We start from the raw sequence: 25,101 nt of genomic DNA, 5'->3' as shown, positions 1-25,101 counted from the left end.
CCTTCATTATTTTCTTTCGGTGACTTCACAGCTTGGTTTCACTAACAAAAACATTTTCTCTTACAAAATGTTTTTATATTAAAAATCATTTTGGGCAGAAATAACTGAAGCCTTCTGTAGCAGACGTCTGTGAATAAAAGGAGCGCATCCCCGGCGCCTTGGCAAAAAGATGTGGTGACGACGTCGGTCAGGATCAAATGTTGTTTTCTATTCGCTGGCGGACTTTTGGCAATCCGAGACCACAAGTTTCACGAGTGATAAGAAAATTCCCGAGGGCAGAGGGGAGGGGCTGAGACTGCAGAGGAGGAGGTTTTGAGTTCTGAGAGAGCAACAATATCTGAGTGAGAACACAGACAAAAGCTCTCAATTCTAAACAGTATGCTCTAGATCAGCGTTTCCCAACCCTGGTCCTCGAGCCTGTCCTGCATGTTTTAGACTTTTCCCTGCACCAACACACCTGATTCTAATTAAGGCCTGCACAACTCTGTTGATGACACAGGTACTTGGATCACGGAGTGCTGAAGCAGGGTAACATCTAAAACATGCAGGACGGGGGGGGCTCGACGACCAGGGTTGGGAAACACTGCTCTAGATTAATGATGGGGGAATAACATTGTACACACGTTTTAGTAACCAGTTTCAATAGAGGTCACTGAGGAGGTCAATTGGGATCATACTTCCTGGCGGTAGTGGTGACTCGGATCCGTCTCTGTCCTGACGAGTGTTGGTACTGGGTGACAAACTGGACTGCTCCACGGCCGCCTTGAGGGATCGGAGCGTTGTGCTGCAGAAACGGAACACAAAAAGGACGAATCAGTGAGAACAGCAGCTCCGTAGGTGAGCAGGTCCGGATGTAAATAAATGTGGAGGTCAGCAGGTCCGGATGTAAATAAATCTGGAGGTCAGCAGGTCTGGAAGTAAATAGGTCTACAGCGCGTCGCTCTGATTTCATTTACAGCTTTCATTTTTTTTCCATTTCATTTAGCCTCAACTTCTGACAGGAGTGTTTCCAGCTCACAGCCCATGTTTTTTTTTTTTATTTGTTTTACTTGTTTTTACAAGTTCCTTGTTAGGATGAGCGTTTTTTAATGGATATTTGTCCTCATTATCATATTCAAATGAATCTACTTGAGGGAGGAGACAGGGAGGAGTGTTGAGCTCCTGCCTATACGCTCAATTCCCCATTGATTGTGATGTTCAAAGAAATGTGGATTTGGGCGTAAACACAGTTTTGAACATCTGAATTCCACGCACGGAATTACGTTGAAATACATGCACTCTTTGTACATGAGGCCCCTGGTCAGCAGGTCTGGAGGTCAGCAGGTCTGGGATCAGCAGGTCAGCAGGTCCGAAGGTCAGCAGGTCTGGAGGTCAGCAGGTCTGCAGGTCAGGAGATCCAGAAGTCAAGAGTCCATCTCAGGCCATCTCAGGTAAGTTCAGGGTCCCTCAATGTCAGACCATCTGTGGTGGTTTCTGGTCTATTCACCTTGACATCCTGCTAGAACATTGACCATCTCAGCTGCATGATGTTGTGACCAAGCCTTCTCAATCCAGCTAAACACTGATTTAACCTTATTGATTTGCTGATATCAGAACTCCAGCTGCTCACTTCCAATATCTCTAAACTCCATCTGTTTCGGTCCACCATCTGGACTCTAGATAGTAAAGACCCAGTCTTTTAGAGAACTGGATCTGAGATCTTGGCCTACCAACACCAGTGTTGTAGACCCATGGTCCTGTAGAGACCAGTTCTTGTAGGGACCCAGTCCTGTAGAGACCAGTCCATCATCATGACTCAGCAGTCATCTTGCACAGGATAAACAGCAGAGTCATGATGAAGTGCAGTGATGAAGTCAGAACAGGTGGAGAACCAGGTGACAGAACAGAGATACTAGGCTCAGCAGGTGATTACACACCTGCAATTACACACACACACACACCTGCAATTACACACACACCTGCAATTACACGCACGCACACACACACCCCACATGCACACACACGCACACCCCTACACACACAAACACACACACACCTCTTTCCCCTGAGAACATACACACTACTGAACTTTGATCTCTGGTCCAGAACCAGGTTTGGGGTTCTGTCCCTGGTTCCCAGGGTAACTGTCGTGTTGTCATGGTGACGAGGCGATGGAACATCCAGGTATCCACCAGAGTTTACCCACAAACAGACTGAGGATATTGGACATGCAGCAGTGTTTACTAGCAGGTGTGTCATCGTGATCCAATCAGGTGATGGACAGATTCACCATGGAAACGCACCCTAGAGACATGCCCCCGGCAGGCGCCGCTTACTCGCTCAGGCTCAGAGCAGCTCAGACTGCTCATCTGCTCAGACGGGTATGGGACTGGCCTCAGGTTAGACCCGGATCGGACTGGTTTTAGGTCAGACCAGGACAGGTTTATTGCTGGATGGCGGCTCCACTTCCACCTGACTGAGGTCCAGAGAGAACACAGACCATCAGGTTTAATCCTGCCCACTGTCTCCTTTGACCCTCTTCAGCTGGTGGATCTGCTGGACTTCAGGGAACCAGCAACTGACCCAGAAGTGGGTCTGGACTAAGGTTCCTGACTGAAGTAAATGAAGAAAGGAGCTGGCTGTTATCACCAATAGCCACTGAGTCACCGTAAGTCAGCAGAACTCAGCATTATTGATCACCACATCTCTGACACATCCAAGACCAGAACCACATTTCTATGAGGACATCCAGGAACAGGACCACGTACCCGAGGGAACATAAATCTTGCATGGGTTAGTGCAGTTAGTCTATCACGACTCATGATATCGGGCAGTGCTTTGATCATGTGATCAGCTTTAAATGTTGTTGCTGTCCAGCTCGTCACAAAGCTCCATCTGACACGACAGTAAAAGAACAGTAAAGTCCTGCAGTCTTCATCTTGGATTTGGGTCTGTGATGTAATCGGCATTGTCAGTCCAACAAAGATGGCGGCGGCTCTGTCACTGCTGTACACTGCACTCATGATCCTGTCAAGTGCTGCCTCCATCAGTGGGAACCTGCTTCTCTTGCTGGTGCTCTTCCTCAACCAGGAGCTCCAGTCCGACACACTGGGCCTGACCCTGAGCTCCGGCCTCAGTGACCTGGCCGTTGGACTCTCCAGCCTCCCATTCGGAGCCCATAACAGCCTGTGGTGGCCCAGCGGCTGGACCACCAGGGGCCTCCTCTGCCAGGGAGGTGGATTCATCCTTGTCCTCTTGCAAACTGCCTCCATACATTCGCTGACCTGGACTACTGTGGACAAGTTCACAGAGATCTGCTTCGCCCTGAGCTACCGCAGCCTCTGGACAGCGCACAGGAGCCGGGCGGTGCTGGTGTCAGTCTGGCTGTTCTGCCTCGTCAATGCCTCACTACCGCTGGTGGGCTTCGGCAGCTACTCCTACAGCGAGTCTCGTTTCCTCTGCGGCCCGGAGTTCATCCCCAAAAACAAGTCTTTCGTGCTGCTGTGGATGGCGGTGAGCATCACAGCACCCATCCTCGCCATGTGTTCACTGTACGGGTACATCATCTACGTGGCCACGAAACAGGCCCAGCGGGGAACGTTCATGTGCAACGAGCTGCACTGCTTCTACGTTCCTGCAAAAACCTACCTGAGAAGCTCCGTTGTTATGGTTACCACCTCAGGTGAGTCATGTTCCCCTCCGATTGGTCAAAAATATTAAAAGGCATACAATGCAAAACATTAGATCACAAGATAAGTCTTTATGCTGATGATGTACTACTCTTCCTCCAGAACTCACAAACCTCACTATCGCAGACAATTGCACTCATAGATGGATTTTTATCTCTATCTGACTATTCTATCAACTGGTCCAAATCCACAGTTTTGTCCATCAACTGCAATTTCCAGAATACAGCCAATACTAAATTACAATCAGGAAACATTAGATATCTAGGCTGTCAGAGTTAACACATCTTCTCTCAGAGCACCAACATGAGTGTCTGAGACAGCCAGCAGAATCCATTATCCATGGTTCAGAATGCGTTTTTGGACAAGTTAACCTTAAATCACTGAGACAGCCATAGTAAAGGTCCTTAATGACATATATACTAATGGTGGTAACATTTCAGTCTTGGTCTTACTGGATCTCAGTGCTGCATTCACGGTCGACCAGAACATCTTGATAGATCAGTAGAAGAACCGGGTGGGACTTTCTGGCACACCACTTGCCTGGGTAGAGTCCTAAGACAGGGACTATTTTGTATCTTTGGTTAACTACAAATCGGAGCTAGCAAAAATAACATGTGAAGTTAAAGCGAGCAAATTGCTCCTCAACACCAATGGACTCACGACCATCCATAGCAAGAAGCTCTGTGTCTCTTAACCGCGAGAACTGAAGTAATGGCATTAATGACACGATGACAACCTAACGGAGGACAAGCTACAGGAATGGAGCACGGGACAGTGGGAAAGAATAAAACACTAAAATGATCGGAAAAACAAGCACTATCACAACAGATTTCAGTAACGCCCATGAGAAAATACCAAATCAATTACTTTCCTTTTTCCTGTGTGGAGCCAGACACACTGAGCTCAAGTAGAGCTAAGAAGTCTTTGACCAGACACAAAAATTTAATTTAGGTGGGTGATACACTACTACGTAGTACTACTAAAAGCTGGAGCTCCGAGCTAGAAAAAGATACCGGCAACAAGATCAATTTATCAGGCTAGGCTGCAACCTTTGCTTATAAACCTGGGCGAGCTGAAAAACATGCAATTAGGAGGAAGAAGCTCAGAGAACAGCAATGACTCACCCACGTAGTCTCAATCAGAAACATAAGATCCAAGTCCCAGCAGGAGAAGAAATCCTTCAGCAGAAATGTCTTGTGAGATAAAGATCGAGCATTAATCAAGGCCATACGCTGAGTGGGAGTGATCGGTTGCTGTTTTCAGAGCTGTTGGACGGTGCAGCAGATGCAGGTTGGAGTAGATGGCACCTGTTCTGTAAACCCTTGGGAGAAGACAATGCCAAAGGACTCGGCGCAGAAGACACATACGGTGGCAATGAGACAGCGAGCCAAAGAGGCGCTAGCCTCAGGCCAAGGATTGAGGATGGCCACACGTTTGAGGAGGTAGTGAGAGGCAGAGGCAAAGGAGGCAGCACCAATGTATCAGGAGCCTCAGCAGGTGGAGAGGAAGTCACAGTCAACACCCACAGTCTTATGTTGCAGCAAAGCTTTCACGGTAGTCGACTGGGGGGGGGGTTAGGGTTAGGTACGATGACAGAAAAGGCTTTGTTCGTACCATCATACCGCCTCACTTTCCTGTCTTCTCCAGTGTTTCCTTTGAGGGTGGAAGTAAATTATACGGCACGGATGGGCCGGGATATTAGCACGCAGTAGAGGGAGGCTAGTTGTTTGACTTCTTAGATCAAAGATCCATACTTTTCTCTACTGATCCACACTGAACAGACTGGTCCACACTCAGAATCAGTTTATTGCCATGTTTGTTAAACACACACACAAGGAATTTGTTGTGGTGATTTGTGCAATACAAAGAGCAAATATATAATGAAAAGAGAGCATGTACAACATGAGAAAATGTACAACATGAGATTTTAAAGTGCCGGATTGAATCTGTGCAAAAGTGACCTAGGATGTGCGTTAATGTAACGCATACGGTCAGAAGTGGGGTTTTTACGTTAATGTAACATAGAGTGGGATGGGGGGGCAGTCCGTGGTGGATGGGGGAGATGAGGGTCCGGGGCCTTGTTGATGAGGACAGCTGCAGTTGGGAAAAAAATGTTTTTGTGGCGTGAGGTTTTGGTCCTGATGGACCGCAGCCTCCTGCCAGAGGGAAGAGTCTGGAACAGTTGTGTCCGGGTCGGGAGGGGTCTGCCGCAATCTGACCTGCACCTTCAGGTCCTGGATGTTTCAGGGTCCTGGAGGCTTCAGGTCCTGGAGGCTGCAGGTCCTGGAGGCTGCAGGTCCTGGAGGCTGCAGGTCCTGGAGAGATGGAAGATTGCAGCCAATCACCTTCTCTAAAGAGCAGATGATACGCTGCAGCTGCTCCTGTCCTTTACAGTGGCAGCAGCTACCAGATGGTGATGGAAGAGGTGAGGATGGAGGAGATGTAGGAGGTAAGGATGGACTCAGTGATGGCAGTGTAGAACTGCACCATCATTTTCTTTGGCAGCTTGAACTTCTTCAGCTGCCGCAGGAAGTACATCCTCTGCTGGACTTTTTTAAGAGGGAGGTGATGTTCAGCTCCCACTTGAGGTCCTGGGTTATGATGGTCCCCAGGAAGATGAGGGAGGTGATGTTCAGCTCCCACTTGAGGTCCTGGCTTATGATGGTCCAGGAAGGTGAGGGATTGGATGTCCAGCTCTCACTTGAGGTCCTGGGTTATGGTGGTCCCCAGGAAGATGAGGGAGGTGATGTTCAGCTCCCACTTGAGGACCTGGGTTATGGTGGTCCCCAGGAAGATGAGGGAGGTGATGTCCAGCTCCCACTTGAGGTCCTGGGTTATGATGGTCCCCAGGAAGGTGAGGGAGGTGATGTCCAGCTCCACCTGAGGTCCTGGGTTATGGTGGTCCCCAGGAAGATGAGGGAGGTGATGTTCAGCTCCCACTTGAGGTCCTGGGTTATGATGGTCCCCAGGAAGATGAGGGAGGTGATGTCCAGCTCCCACTTGATGTCCTGGGTTATGATGGTCCCCAGGAAGGTGAGGGAGGTGATGTTCAGTTCCACTTGAGGTCCTGGGTTATGGTGGTCCCCAGGAAGATGAGGGAGGTGATGTTCAGCTCCCACTTGAGGTCCTGGGTTATGATGGTCCCCAAGAAGATGAGGGAGGTGATGTTCAGCTACCACTTGAGGTCCTGGGTTATGGTGGTCCCAAGAAGATGAGGGAGGTGATGTCCAGCTCCCACTTGAGGTCCTGGGTTATGATGGTCCCCAGGAAGGTGAGGGAGGTGATGTTCAGCTCCCACTTGAGGTCCTGGGTTATGATGGTCCCCAGGAAGATGAGGGAGGTGATGTCCAGCTCCCACTTGATGTCCTGGGTTATGATGGTCCCCAGGAAGGTGAGGGAGGTGATGTTCAGTTCCACTTGAGGTCCTGGGTTATGGTGGTCCCCAGGAAGATGAGGGAGGTGATGTTCAGCTCCCACTTGAGGTCCTGGGTTATGATGGTCCCCAAGAAGATGAGGGAGGTGATGTTCAGATCCCACTTGAGGTCCTGGGTTATGATGGTCCCCAGGGGAGTCACACAGGGTGATGGGGCAGGTGGGGCTGCGTTCCTCCTGTAGTCCACTATCATTTCCATTGTCTTTAGAGCGTTGACCTCTAGGTTGTTCTGACCCATCAGGTCACCAGCTGGTCCACCTGTAGGCGGACTCATCACCGTCAGAGATGAGTCCAATGAGGGTGTTGTCGTCTGCAAACTTCAGGAGCTTGACAGACTGATGACTGGAGGTGCAGCTGTTGGTGTACAGGGAGAAGAGCAGAGGAGAGAGAACGCAGCCTTGAGGGGATCCGGTGCTGATGGTCCGAGGGTCAGAGACATGTTTCCCCAGCTTCACCCGCTGCTTCCTGTCAGACAGGAAGTCAGTGATCCACCTGCAGGTGGAGTCAGGCACGTTCAGCTGGGAGAGCTTGTCCTGGAGCAGAGATGGGATGATGGTATTGAAAGCAGAGCTGAAGTCCACAGGATCCTGGCGTAGGTTCCTGTGGAGTCCAGGTCCTGGAGGATGAAGTGCAGGGCCATGTTTACAGCATCGTCTACAGACCTGTTGGCTCTGAACAGACTGGTCCACACTGAAGGCCTGTGAGAACTTCTTGGAGGTCTGAACTTGAGTTTCATCAAGTATGAAATGTCCTGTCCAGAAATAACTTTTCTCTTGCTACCTCTAGAGTATATAACAACCTTCAGGCTCTGACTGCTCTGAATGGTTTGGACTGAAGGAACAGGTGTGTGACTCTGCCTCCTGGCACCTGTCCTGTCTCTCCACAGTGTGTCTTCTGGTGTGCTGGTTGCCATACATCATTGTGGGTCTGTATGAGACATTCAGTGGTCAGCAGAGTCCGGCTATGAGCTCCGCCCTCTCCACCTGGCTGGTTCTGACTAGCTCCGCCCTCAACCCTTGGATCACTTGCATGACACAAAAGTAAGTCATCTTTCCAGTGTTTGCTCAGTTCTTGAATGACAGCGATCATCCACTAACATGATTCCTGTCCACTTGTGTAAGTTCAGCAGGTACAGGAAGGCAATGCACCGAAGCTTCAACAGGTTTACTCAGAGGTGTCGCGGAACATCCCGCCCCCAGACTGCAATGATCCACCTGAACTCGGAAAATTGCATCAGCACAACAACGACCACAAACCGAACACTTCCTCCACTATCATCAAATGCTCCATGCCACTCCGAACCACAATGGCAGCCTTGTTAGCCTCAACTAAGTCTTTCAGTTAGCTTCCATTTCTCCTAGTTGGCCTCCACATAACCTCCTGGTTAGCCTCCACTAGACTCCATGTTAGCCTCCATGTCGGCCTCCACTAGCCTCCATGTTAGCCTCCTTGTCGGCCTCCACTAGCCTCCATGTTAGCCTCCTTGTCCGCCTCCACTAGCCTTAGGACTGTGTTCCGAACTTCGGTCCTTTTATGGCGCTGACCGAAATCCGTAGATACCACTGGGTATCGAAAGATGCCTGGTCTTTCTGTTCCTATTTTGGTACCTAGGATGCGCAAAGTGCTGCCTGTGACTGGCTGTAATGTGTTTACGCTCACAGACGGGTTCACGTGTGAGTTGTGTTGTTGTCGAGGCCGTTAAATATTGATGCCACTACTGTGCAATGCAATATTTGCAAAGAGAGCATAATTGCTAAGGCTGGAAACACAACTAATTTAATGAAACATTTGAATGTACACGGAACCAATTTACCAGCTGAACGTTGTTCCGTGTTTGAATGCAAGAAGACCAAGCTCCATCCATCTTCCTCTAAACATGCAGCTCAGAGGAAGGAAGTTACGGGGCCAAAGCGGCCTCTCTCAGGATCTTCGTTACCAGTACTGCTTCATCCAGTACAGAGGACGTTACAGTATCTGGGATTTCAGCTGGTAGGTCTACATTTAGCAACATTCAGCCAACTTGTTATCTCGATGTACTTCGGTTAACATTGCTGCAACTTAACCACATTTCAAGTCAGATTATATTGTTGCGTAAATTCAGTGTATTGCCATCTAGCGAAATCAAAAGCTAATTACTTAATGACAAATAGTTTAATTTGTGGTCAACTGACCCTTTGTCAAGCCCTGTCATCTCTACTGTCCACTTCCATTGTAAAAACTGGTTTCACGTCACTTTATTTCTAATTATTGGACCAAAGAAAATCAACAGCAATAAATAAATAAAAAGGAACACTTCAGGTACCGTGTATTGAGTTTCAAAATCTGAGGTTTTCAATTAGTTTAGCTGATAGCATGGTGGAAGAGTTGAACTTCGAGTGTGGCCGTCCACATAGCTTGATCCAAAGCAGAAATCTTTCGTGATTTAACATTGGTTTTGGGATGAAATGTATTCCTGTGATTCTCTCTGGGTAGCAGGTGTCACTTTTACAAGTGCCCCAAACACACCACTTAACCTTTTTAAGATAAATAAATAAACGCTTTCGCGGTTGTAGCCGAGAACAGACTTTGTTATGGAAGTACGGGTCAGATTTTTGCCAGTTTAGGGATAAAAATACGCTGCACCCTCACTACACTGAGCAGTGTGTTCCCAAGTGTTCCCTTTTACTAATACGAAGTTCAAAAAGAAATAATCCAGTGATTCAAATTTCGATACAAGGCAAGTAAGAACTACGCTTTTTCCATTTATGTGAACGAGAGAGACGGCTGTTGTGTCCAACCGGATATTCTGCCCGGAAGTAGCACCAGAGAATGATTTTTCTGATTGTTCAGTCAAGGACAAATTAGAAGGCTGAAAAAGGGACGGCTGGTTGGTTGAGGGAGAGATACGGCGGTACACAGTTCTGCCGTCGACCCGAATCTCTGTCAGTCCAGTAACCTGGTGGTGGACTGTGAGGGACACTCTGCCAGTGTTACCACACCTGGCAACCAGGTATCTGTGTGTCCAAGCATCATCCACACCGTCAGAACTACGTTTTCTACTGCTGGGGATACTATCAGCCTGGAACGGGCTTGTCTGTCACCAGAGAAAGCAGACGTGTTGATTTTCCTAAGAAAGAACTGCCTAGTGAGATCTGGTGGATTTAAAGCTGCTATGTATGCAGCACTGCAGAGTCACCAAATACTGATGTTATTTGTTTGAAAAAGTTCTTTTTAACAAAAAAAAAGTTTTATGTTACAGTTCGCTAATGTTCTTTTGCACTAAAAATATCTATTTGTTTGAAACTTCTTAAGAGTCAAATTACCAAGCTGAAGAATGGTTAGAATGGTAATGTGTTATGACATTTTTTACTATTTACAATTAATTTCATAAAATTGGAATCAAAAAGGAGTACCATTTAGGAACCGGTATCGAAGTGAAGGTTTCGGTACCAAAAATCTTTTTTAAAGTTACCCAGCCCTAACTAGTCTCACTGTCAGCCTCCACTAAACCTTGTCAGGCTCCACTACCTTCCATGTTAGCCTCCCTATTAGCCGCAGGTTAATAGTCTGTTGTTTCTTCATAGTAAAGGCTTACCTTTTTACCCCCGCTTTGCAGTTCATGATCCAAGCAAACACTCAAACCACAGAATTCAAACTGACAAGTACGGTACAACAAGTTCTAGACACTCGGGTCATATAGACTCATTGGTACTGCAACATCCCAATGGCTGGACAGGTTTTGAGAGATAAGTGTAGTTCTTCTACTGACCACATAGGGTCAGGATCCAGGGGCCTCATTTATAAAAGAGCGTGTAAGATTCATACTAAAAGTGCACATAAACCCAAAAGCCAAAAATGGCGGGCGCAAAAAAAAATCCAGATTTATAAAACCATGTGCACGCACACTTGCACGCAATGTTCTCTTTATAAATCACAGTCCAGCTGGAAGGTTGCGCAGGTGAATTCGCCTCATATCCCGCCCTCTACACGCCCACTGCATACCATAAATGGGCAATGCAAAGTAGTTCATGACTGTATTTGCATATGAATGAGTCTGCTGAGCATGTGCAGCGGCTTCCTGCAGTCTGTTTCTGCTGCGTCAGGATGAATGAGACGTGTCGAGCCACCGTGCCACTAAATTTCAGGTCTGTCTGGGTCAGTCTGCAGCCTGGCTGAGCAGCCAGAGAGCTGCTGCTGCTGCTGCTGCTGCTGCTTTAGCCAGCAGTTCCATGTTTCAGTAAATTCTGTCTTCCTTAATTATACAAACTGGACAAACCTTACTCACAGGGAACTTTATTTAACACTCCACGTAACTCACAGTACAACATAAACAATCCCATTGTTACATTCCGGTTAGCCGCCTTAGCCGCGTTAGCCGCGTTAGCCGTGCCGACAGCCCACAGTCTGTCTTGCTCCTGTCGTCGTCCCTTATTTTGAAATATGTTCACCCTGCTGACGTCCTGCTTACATTAATTGTCGCTATCTTGCCTGAAACGGCACTGCCAGTCTCACTCACGGGCACCACTCTATATAACCGGACTGTAAGAATGGGATTGTTTATGGTCTTCTTCTTCTCTGTTTTATTGGCGGATCGCAACCAACTTTAAGGAGCATACCGCCACCTACTGTACAAGAGTGTGTAACATAATTTCATTTAGCTTGTTTTCCTGCTTACTGCAGAAACCACGTGTACTTCCTGCTTACTGCAGAAACCACGTGTACTTCCTGCTTACTGCAGAAACCACGTGTACTTCCTGCTTACTGCAGAAACCACGTGTACTTCCTGCTTACTGCGGAAACCACGTGTACTTCCTGCTTACTGCGGAAACCACGTGTACTTCCTGCTTACTGCGGAAACCACGTGTACTTCCTGCTTAGTGCAGAAACCACGTGTACTTCCTGCTTAGTGCAGAAACCACGTGTACTTCCTGCTTAGTGCAGAAACCACCTGTACTTCCTGCTTACTGCAGAAACCACGTGTACTTCCTGCTTACTGCAGAAACCATGTGTACTTACTGCAGAAACCATCTGTACTTACTGCAGAAACCATCTGTACTTCCTGCTTACTGCATAAACCACCTGTACTTCCTGCTTACTGCAGAAACCACCTGTACTTCCTGCTTAGTGCAGAAACCACCTGTACTTCCTGCTTACTGCAGAAACCATGTGTACTTCCTGCAGACACCACCTGGTCTACTGCAGAAACCATGTGTACTTCCTGCTTACTGCAGAAACCACCTGTACTTACTGCAGAAACCATGTGTACTTCCTGCTTACTGCAGAAACCATGTATACTTCCTGCTTACTGCAGAAACCACATGTACTTACTGCAGAAACCATGTGTACTTCCTGCTTACTGCAGAAACCATGTGTACTTCCTGCTTACTGCAGAAACCATGCGTATTTCATGTTAACGGTAGAAACCATTTGTACTTCCTGTTAACAGTAGAAAACCATCTGTATTAAAGAAAAAAAATGTAAATGTAAATGTATTCCCTGTCCTGCTGTTGACCCCGTCTTGGTCGTGCCGGCCAGTCTGACCTTGTTTGGCATGTTCTGCGAACCCAGGTGTTCTTACCTGGTTGACCACCTCAAAGTAGAGGGCCAGAGTAGTGCTGGGATCCAGACCACAGATCTTCCACTGACACGTTCCTCCAGTCCCAATCTCCTGGATCACAGAGAAAACTCATCAGTTCTTCTACCCACCAGGAAGCTGAATGAAATACAGGAAACTTTCTACCTTTGATTAAAGCGAAAGTTCCTTTGGCTTTATTCAGACTGTCAGCTTAAAGCAGGTTTTTATGACATCTAAAGGTCATGTAAACAGGGAGATGGATCCTGAATGGATACGCTAAAAACCAGCTCTATAATGCCATCTGCTCGGGGCCACCTACGTTCTCAGAGACGCAGGGTCCTTTGGCGTTCAGAGTCACGCAGGGGCCGATGGCTCCAGAAACTTTGATCTCTCTAGATGTCTGCAACACAAAACACAACAGCTTCAATAACCTCGGACACAGGTGAGCTGGGGGTAGAGCCTAAGGCTGTGTGCTTCTTGTTCATACCTTAACTTCTAGTGTGGCACCAAAGGCCATTTTGAAGGATCCTTGTACGTCTTTGGTGAAAACTCTCTGGAAGGTTTGTTTGAACAGGGACGTGTTGAAGGAGTCGGCCATCACCATGTATCCTCTGCACACACGCGTCACACAAGGTCAAACAACATGTATGCAAACCGTCACACGACACAACAAACACCCTCATGCTCACCCTCAGCTTCTACATCTGACCCAAGCTAACGAGCCTTTTCCACCTTTACTAACAGATGTGTGTGTACCCGGTGTAGTTGGGGCAGCACTTCATTTCCAGCAAGCCCGTCTGGTCCAGAGCGCAGGCGTACATGTCGATGATGTGGCCATTGGTGGACGCTCTGTTGGCCAGCGACTCGAAGTGCTGCAAAATACGTGTGCATGTCAGCACATGAATATGGACTGGGCCTCCGCAAGCTTAACAGTACACATTTTTTTTTTTTTTTTAAAGGTTTTTTTGGGCTCTAGTGGCCCTTTATTGGAGATGCAGACTAGAAAGGGGTAGAGAGAGAGAATGGGGAAGACACGCAGCAAAGGTGCGTGGGCTGGATTCGAACCCGCGACCGCTGCAGGAGGAGGACTGTAGCCTCAGTATATGGCCCGCTGCTTAACCCACTGCGCCACCGAACGGCCTAACAGTACACATTTAAGACTTTCAAGATCATCATAGCTAAATTTCTCCCAGTTGGGTGTTGAGGAGCAACCTCAAATCTCTCCTGGATGACTGTACCTTTCCTCCTGTCTCTAAGTGAGAGAACGGGTAAAGAGTAAAATCCTTTCAGCTGCTTTTATCCTCCATCTCTATCTTTCTGTCACTACGCCCAGCTCGTGACCACAGGTGAGGGTAAGAACATACCCTAACCTGTGGTAAATTGAAAGCCTCACCTTTCAGCTCAGCTCCTTCTTCTATTTTTATGACCAACTCAGGGAGACGGGAGCAGACTTTCAGTTTCTGCTCACGGTCGGCCGTCGGGTTGGTGTGTCCCGGCCCTTAGATTTCCGTCAAAGTAAATCAACTCTGATCTGGTGACTGGTCAATACAATCAGTGGCAAATACTTGTTATTATGGGACCTTTTTTGTGGTTTTGTGTCTGAAAACAGAATAATAGTTTTCACTGGTCCAGAATCAGATTTTCATATACAAGACTCTTTTAGACTTTTTAGGACCCCACAGCCCCCCTGATTGACCCCCTGGCCTGCCTCCTGGTTGACCCTCCCAGTTAACCCCCCTGGTTGACGCATGTTGACCCAACCCGATGTCAGGTCTGAGTACAGATCTCACTTTAGAAGCTTTCTTCATGAACTTGGCATTGTCCTTCTCGATGTCATGCCAGGACCTGATGGGGGTCTTGAGTTCATCCCCCACCACCATGCCAGCTCCCTGCGTCGCTGGCCCCCCAATGAAAGTCATGATCCGGGATCCAGTGTTGGGGAAGGTACACTGTGGGTAAGAGAGCAAGACTCAGCTTGATGATCTCTGAGGCTGACCTTAAATCCCCAACTCCACCACCAGCTCACCTCCAGGAGGCCCACAGCGATGGACATGGCCACGCCAAGCGAGCGCAGCGGTCTCTTTCCCTGTGTGACAGGCCAAGGGTCTCTCTGGAGCTCCCCTAGGAGGTCCGTCAGGTTCATGTCAATCTTCTGGACTGGTTGGAGGAACCTGGAGAGAAGGTAACAATAAGGAGCACCCCCTAACACTCACCTGAATAGATCTGGGACAGGTTACACTGAGAGGTTACCTGTTGGACAGAGGTTGCTGGGGCGTCTGAGGTCCTCTACTCTGAGCAGCTGAAGGTTTGGTCAGACCAAGCATCTCCTGCAGGAAGCACCAATTCATTACCAATAACTAATTCATGCCAGCAAAAAGCAGGTTGTTTGACTACATCTAAACAACGCAAACGTGAGAGCTTCCAGCAGAAGTGTAAAAGTAAAAGGTCCTGGGTTCAATTCCTGCCGGGGACGCTGTGGGCGCTGAGTGCATGTTAAGTTCCCCCATGACTTCAGCACCCTGGGTGGGGTTGGAGAAAGGGCCTTTCTGTGTGGAGTTTGCATGTTCTCCCTCGTGTTCCCTTGGGTAGCTAATGTGAGCTAAACTATGAAACTGCTTTTATTTGATATAAATGTTACTAAATGTTTTGGGCTTGATTGTATCAGTGAGATCTTTAGGATGTTCTAGCACCCTCATGTGGAACAGATGAGAGGCTGTGGGCCTCAGAGATCTAAAATGACCCTGATATGCGTCAGTCTGGTGATCCATGGGTCACGTGGAGTATGTTTCTGATGGTGAAACACCAATGAACAGACTGAATTCAGAGTTGGACTGTATAAAGGGAAGCTTCATCATCTTTATACCGTTACAATCTGTTCAGTCTGAGCGGCTAGCGGTGTAGCGCTGGTGACGGTTCCAGCCGCTGCTGGTAAAGTTTACTTTAGATGGGGATGGTCTTTAGAGGACCAAAGCTGAGATTTTCATGTTTGTTGGTGTGCGACATGTGATTAAAATAGCTTAATTTGAAGAGATGAAACCCTGATCCTCAACTAATACTCCCTAAGTGGACACAACCTGGACCCGGACTTACCTGCAACTGTTTGGCATTGAGGTCCTTGGTTCCCCTAAAGACGTAGCTCTTGGATATGCCCTCACAGCCCAGCTCGTGGACCTGAACCATCCGTCCAAAGGTGATGAGTCCGACCAAAGCGGTGGGGGGTAGCAGGGACAGGGACATCTGTAGGGATTCCTTCAAAGCCTGCAGGTCCTCATCCTCCATACAAGTGTCCACCAAATACAAGAAGACCAGTGGCATCTGAGGGCCTCTCTGAGGACAGAGATCAGAGTGGGTCACAATTCTGGAGTTCTGCTGGGTCTGTTACCCGGGTTACCCATCTGACAGACTCACCTGGACCACATACTCGATGGTGGAGAAGTGGGGCAGCAGCTCCGCAGGCTGGTTCACCTCAGAGATGCCAGCGTAGGAAGGAGGAAACTGAGACAATACGAGGACAAAGTTAGTCGCTGCAGCAGTACCCGTTTACTGAAGCCCCTTGGTTCTGACTCCGGCGTATCTACGACATATCAGTCTAAACACAGACTGGGTTTGGATACAAGAGCTGCAGGTTCAGACAGGACCGCTACACTACCACTCAACTAGTTGTGGTGGCGTGTGGGTGTGGCTCAGCTGCAGAGCGGGCTGGGAGAGTGGACCCTGAGTACTAGTACACTCATTTTTCTCTGTAGGGTGGCAGGACGGAGCTTTAGCGATGAGAAGCTCAGTCAGTCGGCAGACCCACGACTGCAGCCCAGGCCCCCAAAAAAACCATCAAATTTGCTGACGACTCCACCGTGGTTAGACTGATGTCCAAGGGAGACGGGTCAGCCTACAGAGACGAGGTGCAGAGGCTCTCAACCTGGTGTTCAGACAACAATTTGATTCTGAACACAGCAACAACAAAGATCATCATATAGACCTCCCCTCTTCATCAATGACGAGCATATGGAGAGAGTCCACACGTTGAGGTTCCTGGGAGTCCAGATGTCTGTGGACCGTCCTGAGAGTCCTGAGGAGGAACAATCCGGACAGGAAGCGGCTGCGGGCCTTCTATCGCTCGTTCATGGAGAGCCTACTGACGGACTGAGTCTCCACCTGGTACTGGAGCTGCACTGAGGCAGACGGAGTGAGGCTTCAGAGGTCAAACAAAACAGCACACAGGACCATTGGCTGTCCTCTCCCCTCCCTGATGGATGTCTACTCCACCCGGTGCCTCAGCAGAGCTGGCAACAGCCCCAAGGACAGCTCACATCTCAGCTGGTGGAGCTGTGGCCTCCTGGCAGGAGCTACAGGAACTTAACACATCCTGAACAAAAACAAGCTATTAGATGTACTGTTACTATACATTTGTAAATACTTTATACTTTTATTTTTATACTATTATTTTGCATATCTGCACTTTTTTTATTACTTGTTGTTTTTACTTTAATAGTTTTGCACTGAGCCCTGGGGAAGCTCTACAATTCTGCATTGTGCAATGTATAATAACAATAAAAGGCCTTCAATTTAATTCAATTCATTCAATCCAATAGTGTTTTGGTCTTGGAGACCATTTGTATTGTAATAGACGCTAAATAAATAAAACTGAGCTGAATATACAAGTTACATATAAAACTAGTAACAGTTGTGACTCGGGAGGAAAAAACCAAGCGGTAAGGTTGAATCTTTACAACGATATTCACTCTGAACTGGACATTTTAATTTGAAACACAGCTCTATCACCTGTATGAGATCCTGGACTCACCTGGTTTCTCTGGTAGCAGAAGTTACAGGCCCACAGCTTAGCCCGGTAGTCCACCTGGCTGAAACACACAGGTGAGGTTCAGACAGGTGAGGGTCACACAGTCAGGTGAGGGTCACACAGACAGGTGAGGGTCACACAGACAGGTGAGGGTCACACAGACAGGTGAGGGTCACACAGACAGGTGAGGGTCACACAGACAGGTGAGGGTCACACAGACAGGTGAGGGTCATACAGTCAGGTGAGGGTCATACAGTCAGGTGAGGGCCATACAGTCAGGTGAGGGCCAATACAGTCAGGTGAGGGCCATACAGTCAGGTGAACAAAGTACATTTAAAAAATATTTGTCACTTAACATTGAAGTATACATGTGTAACTCGAATTACACATTTTTTTCTCTTATTAGGTTAAAGGATTGCAATAAAAAAATAATAGACAAATAAAATAGCATTTGAAAAATAAAATAACATCTACCAGCCGTTTGAATTTCCCTTTTTCTTTAACTGTCTCAACACATTTTTATAATAAATGAATATAAACTTCTTAACAATCAAACGGTTTTACAGTTCCTCGTTCTTCCCCTCTTATAATCTTATGCCCCCACTTTCTGTCGTTCAGTGAGAGAACTGAGCTGTAATTTCTCCTGCCAGGACTTTAAATCTGGGCTGGATGGTGTCAGGTTCACATGTGGAGGTGCTCATTGGTGAGCCTGGAACCATATTTAGTTTTAATTATGTTCATTGGTGAGCCTGGAACCATATTTAGTTTGAATTATGTTCATTGGTGAGCCTGGAACGATATTTAGTTTTAATTATGTTCATTGTGGAGAAAGCTGCCTCACAGCTGTGTGTGGACCCAAACATGTTTTAAGATGGTCAGCTTATTTTCTGTGACTTCAGTTCAGACTTGAGTGAATATGTTTGATGAAAAACTTTGTGTTTTGTCTCAGTGGCGTTTCACATTGGCATTTTTAATAAGCGGGGACGACTACTCGAGATAAAAGCCAGATCCTAAAACATCCCATAACTGTGTCTCAACAGACAAACATTAAAACTCAATTTGCAGTGAAGAACTGTCACTAAAAGTGTGGTTCCTGCGAATGATGTGACTCAGCAATGAATGAATAAAGTTGTTATTGAATGTTTAGGCGACTTTCAGAGTCTGATATTAGTCAGCTGCAGGTGCTGCAGGTCCAGAAAGTGTTTCACTGGTGATGGACCGGGACCTGGACCGGTCTCTCCTCCTGCGGCTGCAACACTCCGAGTTACAGCGACTTTGTTCTTTATTTCTCACATTTGCACCTCAATAATCCCGTTGGAACAACTTGTCTTTATTTCTTCAGCAGAGGAATCGGATTGTGATGCTTCATGTTTTAAATATAAGTTTATGTTGTTCACATTGTTATACTATGAGAGAGGTGAATGGAAGTGGTGAGAGAAGTTCCTTGTTAGGATGAGCGGTTTTTAATGGATAATTATCCTCATTATCATATTCAAATGTATCTACTTGAGGGAGGAGACAGAGAGGAGTGTTTTGCTCCTGTATGTGCGCTCAAATCCACGTTGATTGTAATATTCAAAGAAACGTGCGTGGATTTGGGCGTACGCACACTTTTGAACAACTGAATTTTTTGGGGGGGGGTACGGAAGAATTCCACGCACGGATGGATTCACGTTGAAATCGACGCACTCTTTGTACATGAGGCCCCAGGTCTGGATCCAGATCCTGGTGATCAGTAGCGGAGCTGCAGGTCTGGATTCAGACTCTACTGGTCAGTAGAGGATCCACAACCTTTCTCAGTTCCATATCGGCCTCGACCCAAAAGTGAGATGGGTGCCGCTGCCGCTGGGTGTCATCAGGCTGTTTATAGTTTGAACCTCAACGATTAATAATGCGATGAACAAGGAAATTACTTTCAGAGTTGTAATCTGACAGCGGCCTCATACCTTCATACAAGTGCATGCTGGGATACATACCAGAGAGGGTTGAGGACTGCACGGCAGGTGGCCCGGCTGCACAGGACCGGTTCGTACTGGATGGGAGGCAGGTCAGTCCTTTCCTTCAGGGGAGTGAACAGAGCTGCCACCGGGACCACCATCCGGGTGGCTTCCAGGCGGCTGGACGGCCACGCGTTCCAGCTGAAACGGATGCCGTCACGCTCCTCATTCTGAGCGATGTACTCGGGGAAGGTCGCCATGGCAACGCTGGGAGGCAGGTAAAAGCTGGGAAGAGATGGGCAGATGTTCATGTAAGAGTGGAGATCAGGTGGGGCCAAAAAATCTATACCAACAGCTTAAAATATCAGATTTAACATCAGAAAGGGTTTATGTTTAATAACAGTTTCTAAAAGTGAAATTATTTTATTACAGATATGTTTAAATGTGATGAAATACTGTAGCTCAGTTTTGTCCCCCACAGTAGCGATGAAACCTTAGGTGGTACAAGAACCTGCCTCTGACACTGAGTGCGTTTACATGGGAAGTTTAATTCCTCTTTAATTCCGAATTAAAATTAAATCCTAAGTAAGTGGCTGGTTTATTCTAATTTTAAATCTGAATAGAATAATTCTGCGATCATGTATGCACTCATTCCACTTTAAATTAATTCTGGTCTTTCTGCGCTGCTCGTTCCCTCGCCGCCAGTCCGCCCCCCTATCCAATCAGAACCTACCCAACCCCCAAACCTTAAGCGGAATTGGATGAAGCCGATCAAACGCGTTATCCATGTAAACCTCAATTCGGAATTACTATTTCCACATAAACTCGAAGGAAAATAGTTTAATTCTGAATTATTTAATTGGGAATAATTAATTCTGAATTAAAAACCATCATGTAACCGTGGCCACTGATGGACAGAAGCAACCAATCAGAGACAGGAACCATGTGGTGTGGGCGGAGCTACAGCCAGACGCGCCAACCATCTCACTTTTGCATTGAGGCTTGTAGGTAGGGATGGGAATTGTTAGGAATTTACCGATTCCGGTTTCGATTATTGCTATCGATAATTGATTCGGTTCCTTATTAGTTCTCTTATTGATTCTTATCCAGTTATATACACAGTACAAATATAGTACAAATTACTTTGGTTGCATTAACACTTTAATTTCAAGTATGCATCAATATTTTGGACTGAACTTCAACTAAATGAACTGAACTCTCACAATTAATAGTCTCAGAGAACCAATCACGTGCAATAACAATAATAGCAGGTACATGCTGTAACAATGCACCTTCCGGCAATAATCATGTCTGCCTCACTCTGCTGCACCTCTCACTTTTTTGTATAATTGTATATATGTTATTTTATTCAGAGCCGTCATTTTTTCTACCTCATACTGCTGCACCTTCAGTCCTTTAATTATATATATGTCAATAAGTGCCACATTTGTTTATTTACTGTTTGATATTCTTTAAATCTAAAGAGCGAAATAACTGGAGTCAAATTCCTTGTTGGACAATGCTGGAACAATCAAAATGATCAACTTTTGGACTTTAACAGTTTTTATGCAGAACATTTTTCAGGTGTTGGGGGTGCTTCCCCCCTTTGATGTGATCAAAGCTCTGAACCTGTTGCAACCAAGCACCAACCATCTCATCATCCGCATTGATGCTCCTGCAGGACTATGGGTCGCTGCAGTTCCTCCACTGACCACTAGAGACTAAAGCAAGTCAATCTCCATTGAACCTCCATGTTAAAATGTCACTCTTTATAGCAGAAATAATCATATTTACAGACTGGTTCAAAAACTAAGTTTATATCATGCATTAAATTTATTTCTAATATGATTGTTTTGCATTCGACTCGGCCATTCGCTGGCCGTTATCACTTCCTTATCTGTAATCATCAAGCTCACACCCTTCGCAAAGCAACTATCCGTTTGTACGAACGCAGCGTCGGGTAAAAGGGACGGCCATTTTTTATTTCACCATCAAGTCAGTATATGAAACACTATATCCCACTGTAAAGGTCTGAGGGCAGATCTGCAGATATTTAGCAGAGTTGGGCTGAAGGATGAGGGAGCAAAGCTAACTGTGATTGAGTGTGCGTGTCCCGGAGGGCTTGCTGAGTGACATGGCTGCGCTGTGTACCAAGGAAAACGCGTTTTGATTCTTTGATTTCACCGTCAACTCTACGTGTTTAACAATAAATCTCGCTGGGAGCTGGAAGCAAAGCTAACTTTGATTGACATACGGTGAGCGTGGTCCTGTAGGCAACATGGGTCACTCCGTGGGAAGGAAACCAGGCAGAAACCAACGGGTCACGTGACCTTGTTTGATACACACTGTGGTTTACACTATGAATGTGATGTCATCCCCAGAGTTGGGAAGTGCGTGATGGCGGGACGGCAGGAACACAGCTACAACACGCCCACTTCATGCCAATCAACTAACTAGCAGCTTGACCGCCAGCCGGGATGCAGAGATGTGATTTTTACTGGATGTGGGATCAAACATGACCACTGAGTCCAACCTCCAGAAACACAGACAGACCCAGACAGGTCAAAAGAGTTTAGAAGAGCGGGTCAAAACCTCCAGGACCAGAACCAGACAGAGGACCCAGTCAAAACCTTCAGAAGAGCAGGTCAAAACCTCCAGGACCAGAACCAGACAGAGGACCCGGTCAAAACCTCCAGAAGAGCGGGTCAAAACCTCCAGGACCAGAACCAGACAGAGGACCCGGTCAAAACCTCCAGAAGAGCGGGTCAAAACCTCCAGGACCAGAACCAGACAGAGGACCCGGTCAAAACCTTCAGAAGAGCGGGTCAAAACCTCCAGGACCAGAACCAGACAGAGGACCCGGTCAAAACCTTCAGAAGAGCAGGTCAAAACCTACAGGACCAGAACCAGACAGAGGACCCGGTCAAAACGTCCAGGACCAGGGGCCTCATTTATAAAGCTTGCGTGCGCACAAAACTTTTACGCAAAGGTTGGGATTAAAAAAAAAAAAAAAAAAAACTAACTAACGGGAAAATGTGCGTATCTTTACTTTACGCCAACCCTGACCCTAGCGCATGAACATTTTGAAGATCTGGGGAGCTGGCGACGCAGGTGAGGTGGTGAAATGAAGCCAGATTCATGTCATACTCTTAATGCACATTTTTCCGTTAGTTTCTTTTTTAATCCCAACCTTTGCGTAGAAGGTGCGTGTGCATCTTTCAAACCCTGTTTTGTAGCACACAAGCTTTATAAATGAGGCCCCAGAACCAGACAGAGGAGCTGGTCAAAACCTTCAGAACCAGAACCAGACATGCTAGCAGCCGTGAAGGTTCTACTTCTTGCTCGGTCCGGTCCGGTGTCGTGCCAAAAAGTGATTGCCTGCCAGAATCTGATTTCTCCCTGAAAATGGGTCTTTTTACCTGCCAAAAATTGATTGAAATACAGTTAATGAAAGGTTGTTTCTACTTAAATATGACTTAATCTCATTCTTGAGCTTCATAACCTGAGCTATCGCTCAACGGGCTGCTGTGCGCGCTCCCGCGGCCAGAAATCAGATTCTGGCAGGAATCACTTTTTGGCACGACACCGGTACTGTCCGGTTCTAAGGTTGTCTGGTTCTGCACGGACCCACGGCCACCCAGTCAATTGTAAACATTTGAAATATGTTACCCGTGGACCTCGTCCCTCAGAACCGTCAGGATCTGAACTGCAGCTGATCCGGATCTGCCCGCCCGGTCTGTATCGCCCTGTAGCGGTTCTGACCCCAACCGAACTTCCGCAGAACCGTTAGCACCGTTACCTCCTGAGCTCAACTAACGGCCAACGGTACCTGGTCCCGGGTACGGGTCCAGGTGGGTCGGGGTTTGCTGGACTGGGAACTTACCGCCGCTGACAACCAGTCACAACAATATGGCAGCAGGTGTCGTGGTGGAAAAAGCACCCCTGCGTACAGGAATTGGACGCGGGAACGCGCTTTTCAACGCAGTCTGAAATGCAAAAAAAAGTGCTTCATTATAAAAACATTAATGAATAAAAGGTCCGATGAGACAAAAATGTACCAGCAATCTTAAAAACTCCTACATGAAAACATCAAATACGCTTCCGTTTGTACTTCTGTGTAAAACTGGAAGCGACCACGGACTCAATTTAAAAAACTTTTAAAACATTTAACAAAGCCACAACAGAAAAAAGCCTCCATTTTTGGTACATCAGTGTGGGTGGAGCCTCACAAACTGTAAGAATAACTCCACTCGTTAAGTGAAATACGTTAAGGGAAATAAACACTTCTGGCTTTCTGTTGATGGAGGAAAAATGTTTCCCAAACTCCAAAACCTGTATTGTGTATCGTCGTTTCTTTCGTGACGTTCATCTAGTTAATCATTCATTCAATGAGCTTTTGTTACGTTTGTACATTTAGACCTTGCCCTCTAATGCGCGTTCTCGCGGGTGGGGTGCATTTCACGATGGCAGGGGAGCCTTTTTCCGCATAACACCGCGCCACGTCAACGTAGAGAGCGCGTCTGTCGACAGAACTCTCACTCTGGCAGAAAATCCGGACACCAGAGAGCAGCAGTTTTATTTATTTAATTGCAAAATTTGCTCTTAAAAAGTAAAAATGTCTCCCGTTTTACATCTGAAAAACGGCATTCATTGATATGAAACTATGGACTTTTAAACAAGTTACCAAATCAGTATTATTTTGCCTTCTTCAGTGAGAGGTGTCGTGGAAAAAAAACTATAAAACGTTCTTTAATATTTTTTTCCCAACTAGGTGAATAACTGGACTGAAACTGCCTTTCTAAATTACCAAGAATAAGACTTGAGAGATGATCCAGATTTCAGTAGATGTATTTAAGATTTAATGCAAAAGGGTGAAAACATACATCAGGCGTCTCGATGCAAAATGACAATGAAACAAAGGAACTATAATGATTTCAAGGCATAAATGATGATTCATTCTTACGATTCCAGTAAACAAAAATATCTTTAAGGTCAGTGTTAATCTTTTTTGAGCAGACTACCAGCAGTGTTTGCATGAACGAGTTCAAATGAACGCGTTCATTGAACAAGTTCATTTCTGTGAGAAAGTTGAACTGAACGCAACATATTTGCAAATAAAGAACTTGAACGTGAACTTGTTCATTCTGCAGATCATGAACTGGAATTTGAACTGTTCAGATTATGTGAGTTTCACCTTCACTGTTTAGGTCCAATTATTAGCAGGCAGCGGGCACATTTAAAATACTCGACGAGACGACGACTTCACACTACATTACCCACAATGCAGTGCACACTAGTGTAACAACGGGCACCATCTCCATGGCAACGGTGGCCCGAGCCCGGTGCAGTCTTTACATGACCAGTGAAGAGAGAGACGACGCAGCGTCAGCGAGCCGTCAGATGATGATCCGCTTATCATTATCTGCAGGAATCTTACACATTGTCTCCCAAAGAGTCCAACGGTAAAAATCTTACCTTTCTGTGCAAATTATGTCCACCTGCGCTGAGAAAACAACGTCTGCCTCGTCAACTTCAAATTTGAAACGTCATGTGGAGTTAAAGCAGGGGTTCTTAACCTTTCTGACCTTGGGGCCCAATTTTTTCAGTACAGAGTGGCCCGGGGCCCATTAAATATAAACACTGTATAGCAGGGGTATTCAACTAAAACTTTAAGAGGTCCATTTAGAGAAAATGTACTCAAGCGAAGGTCC

At 46.7% G+C, this 25,101-nt stretch overlaps 2 protein-coding genes across 3 annotated transcripts in view; one reads left to right on the top strand and one right to left on the bottom strand.

The window, feature by feature from the left end:
• The window catches only part of sec23a (Sec23 homolog A, coat complex II component), a 29,114-nt gene extending 5,619 nt beyond the window's left edge, over positions 1 to 23,495 (bottom strand). The window contains exons 1-14 of one of the 2 annotated variants that reach the window (XM_061744445.1): positions 23,471 to 23,495; positions 23,274 to 23,376; positions 19,430 to 19,675; positions 17,457 to 17,514; positions 16,064 to 16,150; positions 15,746 to 15,982; positions 14,906 to 14,982; positions 14,682 to 14,826; positions 14,446 to 14,604; positions 13,412 to 13,527; positions 13,143 to 13,266; positions 12,975 to 13,055; positions 12,659 to 12,748; positions 678 to 784 (exon numbers count right to left, since the gene is read on the bottom strand). In XM_061744445.1, the coding sequence (XP_061600429.1) occupies positions 678 to 784; positions 12,659 to 12,748; positions 12,975 to 13,055; positions 13,143 to 13,266; positions 13,412 to 13,527; positions 14,446 to 14,604; positions 14,682 to 14,826; positions 14,906 to 14,982; positions 15,746 to 15,982; positions 16,064 to 16,150; positions 17,457 to 17,514; positions 19,430 to 19,675; positions 23,274 to 23,376; positions 23,471 to 23,480 (1,640 nt within the window). In that variant the 5' untranslated portion in view covers positions 23,481 to 23,495. Of the gene's footprint in view, positions 1 to 677; positions 785 to 12,658; positions 12,749 to 12,974; positions 13,056 to 13,142; positions 13,267 to 13,411; positions 13,528 to 14,445; positions 14,605 to 14,681; positions 14,827 to 14,905; positions 14,983 to 15,745; positions 15,983 to 16,063; positions 16,151 to 17,456; positions 17,515 to 19,429; positions 19,676 to 23,059; positions 23,377 to 23,470 lie in introns of those variants that run through there. The other variant, XM_061744446.1, reaches the window with a different exon arrangement.
• LOC133462533 (beta-2 adrenergic receptor) lies at positions 2,965 to 8,778 on the top strand. Its single transcript, XM_061743820.1, has 3 exons — positions 2,965 to 3,661; positions 7,988 to 8,141; positions 8,763 to 8,778. The coding sequence occupies exons 1-3, from the start codon at positions 2,965 to 2,967 to the stop codon at positions 8,776 to 8,778; spliced, it is 867 nt and encodes a 288-aa protein (XP_061599804.1).
• Positions 23,496 to 25,101: the final 1,606 nt, after the last annotated feature.

Source organism: Cololabis saira, chromosome 16, assembly GCF_033807715.1.
Source record: "Cololabis saira isolate AMF1-May2022 chromosome 16, fColSai1.1, whole genome shotgun sequence".
Classification (NCBI taxonomy): Eukaryota; Metazoa; Chordata; class Actinopteri; order Beloniformes; family Belonidae; genus Cololabis; species Cololabis saira.
The sequence above is the reverse complement of the archived record's forward strand: the minus strand, read 5'-3'. Positions and strand labels throughout refer to the sequence as shown.